This window comes from Geospiza fortis, unplaced genomic scaffold (genome assembly GCF_000277835.1).
Source record: "Geospiza fortis unplaced genomic scaffold, GeoFor_1.0 scaffold125, whole genome shotgun sequence".
Classification (NCBI taxonomy): Eukaryota; Metazoa; Chordata; class Aves; order Passeriformes; family Thraupidae; genus Geospiza; species Geospiza fortis.
In genome coordinates, this window is record NW_005054479.1 from 459,244 (window position 1) to 467,731 (window position 8,488).

Sequence of the window (8,488 nt, forward strand, 5' to 3'; positions counted from 1 at the left end):
GTTACCCATGGAAGCTGTGGCTGCCCCATCCCTGGAAATGTTCAAAGCCAAGCTGGATAAAGCCTTGAGCAACCTGGTTTAGTGGAAGGTGTCCCTGCCCATGGCTCCATGGTTGGAGCTGTATGGTCTGTAAGGCTCCTCCAACCCCCTGATCTTCTGTGGTTCTGTGATTCTAGCTCCTCTTGCAAACACAGCCTTGAAATTAGGAAACAGTAGCTGAAATGTTGGGACTTGTAGGAGGAAGATGAGTCTGTAGACAAACTGTGTTTCCAGGAACAGCTTTCTGCTGTCACAGTGCAGTGAAGTAATCAAGACTCTGGTGGATTTCCCTGTTGCCTTTCATAAGTAGCTATGAATGTGTTAGTGAAAAAACCTGCTGTTTGCTGAGAGGAACATCAGATACATTAGAGGTACTGGAAAAGCAGCAGGGAGAAGAATGACAGGCACAGAGGCTGAAGTTTAGACAAGCTGCAGTGTCACAGATGTTCCCTGGTGCTTTGTAGCAGCTGAGTCCCAGGGGAGCAGGCTATGGCTGTTGCTTGTGGGCTGAGAGAATCAGATGAGGAATGTACCTTTGGGAGTGTCCTTGCCTTCCTCCTCTGCCTGTGTCAGAGCACTGTGTGGGCTGGGTCAGTCTGCTGAGCTCCTGAGTGTGGCACAAGAGAGCCCAGGGAGAGCTGGGGCTGGGGGCTGCTGCCCTCAGAGGTGGGTGACCCATCAGACAGCACACATGTGGTCATGCTGCACTCAGGGGTTCTCACCTCCTGCCTGAGGGCTGCTCTTGCTCTTTTGCCTTCTCTAACTGGTGAGCTTGCCATGTTTTCCAGTAGCACAGAGCCTGTGGGGCATCTTGGAGCTCTTGGAGGGTGGTGCCAGCCACCTTGAACCTTCTTTTGGTGCGCAGCAACAGGACAAGGAGCAGTGGCCATAAACTAAACCACAATAACTTCCACCTTTACATGAGGAAAAACTTCTTTATGCTGAGGGTGGAACAGCTGCCCAGGGAGGCTGTGGAGTCTCTCCCTCTCTGGAGCCATTCCAAACCCACCTGGACACGTTCTTGTGTCACCTGCTCTGGGTGACCCTGCCTTGGCAGGGGTTTGCACTGGCTGATCTCCAGAGATCCCTTCCTAAGCCAGTGATTCTGTGATTCTTTGCAGAAAACCCTGCAAAGGCAGCATGGGACAGGTGGAGGGAGGGGTGACATGAGTCCTCTTGCTGTCATGAGCCTCTCTGGGGCTGCAGGCTGGCATGGTGATTTCACAGGCCTAACACTGATATTGAGACACCCATTATTAGTTAAAAATTCCTTTCCTCCTGTACCTAACTGCAGCTTTAGAAGGAAAAAGCAGTAGCTGTTTCTGCATCCTAGCTGGTGTCTGCCAGCAGCTGTGCTCAAGATGCAGTCCCTGAGCAGGGCCAGGGGGAGCCATCCAAGCACTGCAGGAGGATGGGGAGGGGTTGAGATTTTGGTGATGGCAATGATTTGCCCTCAGCTCTTTTGTCTGCCCACTCTGTGGGTGTGAGATAATTTATTTATGATCAATACAAGGCAAATATGTTCAGCCCTTGTGAAGAGCTGGTGATACATTTCAGCCTGTCTAAAGCTGGGGATTTATTGTACTTTTAATGCCATGTCTGGATCGTTTGAACTTAAAAAGTGAGTTTTCCTCCAGTGTAGTGTGAGTTGGCTCTTTTCAGCCTGAGTGCTTTGCTGGCTGACTCTGGCATGATGCTGTGCTGTGAGAGTGATGTTTTTGTTTAGATCAGGAGTGAAGCAGAATTGCTTCATCAGCCTGGAGTTGTGCTCAGGGTAATTATCTCTGCTCAGCTGGACCACAGACTCCTGTTCAGAGTCTGCTGAACATTGCTGCCTTGTGCCATGGTCTGCATCCATGTCCCTGTGTCCTGTGTGAGATGGGCAATGTGGCTTCTTTACAGCTCAACAAATTGCTGTCTCATGTAGCTGGGAGCATGGACTAGCCTGGATAAGAGTCAGTGGGATTTCCTCCTCCTCTTACCCAAAGCAGGAGGGGAGTTGGGAGCAGGGAAGGCATAAGCGCCCAGCTGTGCCTTTGGGACAGTCCTGTCAAACCCCTGGCAGTGCTGGGGATGAGCTGTGGAAGAGTTTTCTGCTGTCAGAGTGAGCAGGTTTTGATGACAGCACACAGCCAGTCTTGATTTAATGGTGTGTTTGTGCTGGGCTGTGCACCCCAGAGACAGAAGCTGCAAATCCTGCTGTGGTTCATTTGACAGTTGCAGATTGTGCTTGTACATGAAGGCTTCTTGTGTGTTGGTTTGTTCTAGAATACAAGTTGTGGAGCAAATCTCTGGCAGGTGTTACATTTGAGACAGGACAGTTGGCCAGCCAGAGCTTTGTCATGTTTCTCTCAGGCTCTCCCCCTGCTTTTTTCCTCTCATGTAGTTCATACTCTAAAAAGGACCTTCTTGGCTTTCTGTCAGGGGAGGAATGACTCTCCAGGACATTGTCACCTCTGCTCTGAAGAACAAGAGGGGAGGCTGCAGTCAGTTCTGGGTTTGGGGCTTTTTGCCTGTAAACACCAGGTTTAACTAAAGATACAGGAGCTTTCTGAAACCTGTTAGAAACTTCTGCACCTCTGCAGGGCTTTGGGTTGTATGTGGGGGTTTTTAAGCTGATTTTGTGCTTGGGCACCTCAAATGGTGGCTTTTGTCTGCAGTCAAAACATAGTCCTGCTCACCATGACCAGGAGAAAGTCTTTGGAGACTGGTGAAAGTCTAAATCTGTTGCTCTGCTGGGCTTGTGCACAAAGAGAACTTGCTGCACAAGTTCTCATTGCACAAGTTCTCTTCACTCTGCTTCCCTGGAGGGGTGGTCAGGGCAAGTGGAGCTCCCCCCATCCTGGATGAGCCAGAGGAGCCAGAGGATCTGGAACAGAGAGATCTTGACAAGTGCCAGGAGGGAGCTGCTAAAGGAGTGGCTGTGTTTGAACACCACCAAAGGCAGGGGAAGGGAAGCTGGAGGGCAGAGAGACCTGAGCAAATGGGAGGAACCCAGCAGGAACCTCAAAGTGTTGAGCAATGCAAGACTGGGCCAACCTCCCTGCACACAGGGATGTGCAGCCTGGGGCTGGCTGGGCACCAGCTCTGCAGGAAGGGATCTGCTTTCCCATGGATAATAAATGAGTTCCCAGTGCACCTCTGCAGCAATGAAGGCAAACAGGGTGTGTTGGGAAGCTGTGGTCACAGTGCTGAGTGCTCAGTCACTGTGCTACTCAGCAGTAAAGAGGCCACACCTGCAGAAGTGTCCCAGTGTGGGCACCCAGCTCAGGAAGGATCTCAGCAAGCTGGGGAAGTGTGGCAGAGGCTGCAGAAGTGTCCCAGTGTGGGCACCCAGCTCAGGAAGGATCTCAGCAAGCTGGGGAATTGTGGCAGAGGCAATCAGGATGGAGGAGGGCTGGAGCCTGTGGCGCAGGAGGAGTGGCTGTGGGAACTGGGCTCATTTGGCTTGGAGAAGGTGGAGGAGCAGGGGTCTGAAGCCTCCCACTGCCTCTGCTGGGGTTGTAGTCAAGGCACAGACAGGTACTTTTGAGAAGGGGGGCTACAGCCACAGTAGGCCAGAGGAGAGTTTTGAATTGAGCATGAAAGGCCAGGTTGGATGGAGCTCTAAGCGATCTGGTTTAGTGGAAGGTGGCCCTGCCAACAGCTGAGCACTGGAAATAGATGGTCTTTAAGGTCCCTTCCAACCCAAACCATTCCAGGATTCTATGAGGAAAAGTCTTCACCACACAGGAGTAATTTAACTGATTTGCTCAGTGGCTGTGAAGTCTCTGCCCTCAAACAGTATCAAAACTCAATGGATGAGGCCTGAACCTGTCTGAGCTCTGAACTTGATCCTGCTTTGAGCAGGGGCTGGGTTGGAGACTTCCTGGAGATCTCCTGACTGAAATGGGCAGTAGCACTCTTGGGGCTGTCATCTGTGCCAAAGTCTGTCCCTTCTGCTGAAACCCCCTGTGGCAAGTTCCCTGTGTATAGTGACAGGGCTGTGATGTGGGGAGTGAGCCAGGCAGTGAGCATCTGACTCACAAATCACATCCTGGAGTCATTGAAGGGTTTTGGTTGGAAAGGATCTATAAAGGTCCTTCTTAACTCCTTGTCTGAACATGAAGAGCAGTGCAGTAATTGATGGTATCTCTGCAATGTTTGGGGGTTTTATTATTTGAATAATGAAATATTTTAACATCACTCATAACTTGCAGCTCATGCAATTTGAAGTGCTGCTTTTGATACTGAATGTTTAAGTTACTTGAAAGTATAAAAGCATAGTTTTGAAGTTGGAATTTCAAGTAACTCTCACTTTCTCTTTTTAAGGTCAATGAATGGTCCTTGAAGATAAGGAAAGAAATGAGGGTGATTGATAGACAGATCAGAGGTTTGTACTTGTGTCTCATTTTTTGTTTTTATTCTCCTTATATTTCTTCAAGGTTTTTTTACTTTAATTGAGGCAGGCTGTGAAATTTAATAACTTGGGGTAGTCTGTCACATCTGGAGTAAAGGAAGATAAATGTGATCCTGGGCCAGACTCAGTCTGTTACAAAATGATGTCGCTGTGAAGTTAGCCTAGCAAAATTTTCAAAAGAACATGAATATTTCATGCTCCCAGTAAGACATAATGCTCTTAAATCCCCTTGGATAACATGTATTAGACTTATTATCCAGAATTTCACCCACATTGATTTAATGAGTAGTATCAGTGTGGTATATAATTCCACATGTACACAGTTCCACTGGCATGTACTGGTGTGAAAGTGCACATGCCAAGCAAAAGTAGCTTGCTGTCAGCTTGGAAAAATTACAAACAGAAGAGAGGAAGGGAAAAAAAATGTATTTTCTGTGTGTGGGTGTTTTGGTATTACATAATGAGCATTACACTGCTGAATGTGTCTTGAAAAGCAGAAGAGTTGCTTAGTATTGCACTGCTGTTAGTTCAGAACTTGTTCTACCTGCCTTCCCTGAGCCTGAAAATAGGTTTGGACCTAGGTTTTGTTTTCCCCTTATTTCTTATTTCAAATCCCTACCCTGTCCCTGGGATTTGTCCATGGGAGGATATTTTGTGTCAGCATCTGGTTACTGGCATATGCCTGTTTGGAGTGACACCTTGAGGAGCACATCCTGCATTCCCCATCCTTCCCCAGCCCTGTGCCTCTGGAGTGACCTGGCAGGGTTGGTGTCTTGCAGACTTGTAGGAGTTGGTTGGAAAAGGTTGCTTGTGCAGTACAAAGTCTGTCTTTGTCCTTCTCTCCAATATGAGGAACAGAGTTTGTGTCTTTCCCAGGAAAACTGATGTACAGGGATGTGAATTCTTTTACTTTCCCCAGGGCACTTTGTGTGGCTGTATCGGGCACAGAGGAACTGCAACTCTGATCTTACTAGCCAAATATGTTTTAGAGGCTGCATCTTCCACAGAAGCAGAGTACCCACGTGCTCACTACTGATGTTTCTGGAAATTTTGGGTTTCTCTTAACTTTTTACATGCCATAATGCTTTTAATGGCCTACCCAGATACTAGGTTACATGGTAGTGTGGTATTTTGATGTGGGTGTAAATCTAATCATTTTAGTAGCTCTAGACCTGTCTGTGTTTCAGAGTCCTACATTCACAGAAGTACAGTTCAGCACTAACCACCAACCCTCTGCTACACTGATAATTGCCCTTAAAATAAAGTACATAATGTCTTTGTGCCAGGATTTCACATTTCACCAAGGGTCACCTATGGAAGTACCTGGTTCTGCTGGACACTTCCCAGGCTAACAGGCTTCTCCTGAAGGATGGCAGCCAAGTGCCATTGAAGGTTTCCTCAAAAACTGCCCACTGTAGTTGGATTCTGCCATGCTCTCCTGTTTTACTTGAGCCTTACACAGGAAATCCCTGCAATCTTTAAGGAAGGATGCTGAGCTGGAACCTGTCTTAACTTCCTTGGGGAAAGCTGTGCTGGATGTGTTTGAACAAGGCAACACTAGATGCACCTGGGATGAACTGAGTGGGCTTGGATCACTTGAGCACTTGGCTTGCCCTGTCAGCAGAGTTACTAAAATAGCAACACACTCTTTGAAACCATCTGTTGTTGGACTCCTGTAGTGATTTCTCTTTGGGGTAGGTTGTTTTTCAGGGCTTGGAAGGTTTGGAGAAATGAAAGGTATCCTTGTTACTTCAGAATTGAATTTTTTGAGTTGATAGAGTTGGAGTAATACAGTAACTTTGTGTTTTGCTGAGCTTGCGAGTCCTTCTCACATGTGCTTTGGGCTGCTTTGTGCCTCTTGTGCTTGATAGTGCTGCAGAGGCACTGGGGAGGTGACTTTGGCTCCCTTGAGGAGTGTGGCTGGGACTGCCCTTCAGAGATGGAGTTGGGGTTGCATCCTTGTGCTGCTGATCTCATACCCAGCACTCGATGCCAGTGAGAGCATTCACTCGGGGGCAGGCTGCCCTACAATACTTGTGGTTGTTTTCAGCCTGACAGAGTGAGTGTTGTAATTCCTCAGTGCTGCTGGAGCTCTTCTGGTGCTTTCTGTTTCCTGCTGGAGCACTTCAGCTCTTTCTTACCTGCTCTGATATGCTGGGACTCAGCTCAGTCCCATGTCTGACATACAAATGTCTTCAAGTTTGTGGTGTTTCTGAAAATAGTAATGGGAAAGCAGCAAAGGTCTGTTTTTCTGATTATAATCCTACAGCTTTCTGCCAGTCCTTTAAGGTAAACACCTCAGTGAATGATACTGAGAGAATTACTGATCCTGAGTACAGGGTTCATTAACTCCCACCTGAGAAGCTGTGTTGAAGTCTCCAAGTGCCAGAAGGAGTGTGTTGATGCCTTTGTTTTTATAAAAGGGCAGCTTCTGATTCTTCCAATGTATTACTTTGTCTGGCTTAAATCAAGAAGACTCAAAACTAAATCTGAGCAGAGGCTTTCTTTGAAAAATTTGTTCTTGTGGTCATTTCAATCAACTCTTTGCAGGAAGGTGAGGAACCCTTACTATCTGAATTCTTTATTTACTTTAGGATAATTTTTCTTGTGGACTCTGAGATCCACATTTCATCAGTGGCTAATTTATTGCTGAGTCTGGAAAAGAAAGGAAGTTGATATTGTCCCTGCTTACTCTTGCATTTTTTACTCTGGGCTTTTCAGAGTACCTGGCTCCTGCTGTTCACAGCCAGTGTTACCTGGCAGGGCAGAACTGTCAACAGTCACATCAAATTTGCTGGAGAAGCCAATGGTATTTAAGAAGGCCTTTTTAGTGTTTAGTAGTTCAAATCCAACCAACTCTTTGCTCATGCTTAGTTCAGTATTCCCACTTAAGTACATTCTTAAAAAAACCTGTTGAACAAAGCTGGATGCCAGGAGAGTTTGAACAGGATGTTTGAAGTTAGATGTATATTTTGTGTATATGTATTTACATCAGACCAGTTTAATAGTCAGGAAGTTATTTTAAAGTTGTGAGTCAAGTCTTCCTCTTAGAGTGCTGTGTTCTTACAGGACCTTTTTTGCTTTGTAAGCTCTTAGTCAGCTCAGCATCATGGACTAATATTCTCAGACAGTCCTTTAGAATACTCTTGACTGCAAAGGAAATTACAGAGCTGGATGTTCAGTAATGTGAATTTTCCTATTAAGATTTAGCTGAATTAATCAGCTGACATGTAAATCAGCCTAGAACAAGGTCTTTGAGTAACAGAGGGAATCTGAAATCAAGCAGAAACAATTCTTTGCATTGGAAACACACCTCAGCAAATGACTGATTTCTCTTCTATATCCTTAGGAGTTGGTCACTGTTTGCTATGTTTTTCTGTGCTCCAGATATCCAGAGGGAAGAGGAGAAGGTGAAGAGGTCAATAAAGGATGCTGCCAAAAAGAATCAGAGGGATGTGTGTGTGATCTTGGCCAAGGAGCTGGTCCGCTCTCGGAGGGCTGTAAGCAAACTCTATGCATCCAAAGCTCACATGAACTCAGTTCTCATGGGGATGAAGAACCAGCTTGGTAAGAGCAAATTCTGGGCCCAAGCACTGCTCTGGCAGTAGAAGTGAGGTCTGAGGTTTCCTTGTCCAAAACCAAAATCAAATGCAGGCAGAGCTTGAATGTGGGAGCAGCCATGCTCCTGTGGAAAGCAGCTGATTCCAGTGGACTTCAGGAGCCTGGGAAGATCATCCCAGAGCTGTGAGGCTGCTGAAGTTCTACCCCCTAATCCCAGCAGGCACATGCACCCACACTGCCAGAGCAGAGCCTTTGCCACCACCCCATAAACACACACAGCTTTCACACACTGTGAACAGCTCCACCTGCTCTTCCTCTTCAGCTCATGAGGACTGAGGTCCACCAGTAGAACACACACACAATAGATCAGTTGTTCCAGGAGCTGCTCTCAGATGCTCTGTCAAAACTGGCCAGATATCTGGTACCTTCCCCAGATCTCCTTCTCTGCCTGAACTGCTGGTACCTGGTCCTGGAGGCCCCTGAGGTTTG

At 47.0% G+C, this 8,488-nt stretch overlaps 1 protein-coding gene across 1 annotated transcript in view; it reads left to right on the forward strand.

The window, feature by feature from the left end:
- The window catches only part of LOC102037846 (E3 ubiquitin-protein ligase RNF103), a 31,214-nt gene that overhangs the window by 17,490 nt on the left and 5,236 nt on the right, over positions 1–8,488 (forward strand). Inside the window, exons 2-3 of the mRNA XM_005428335.2 lie at positions 4,351–4,411; positions 7,826–8,005. Of these exons, the coding sequence (XP_005428392.1) occupies positions 4,351–4,411; positions 7,826–8,005 (241 nt within the window). The remainder of the gene's footprint in view (positions 1–4,350; positions 4,412–7,825; positions 8,006–8,488) is intronic.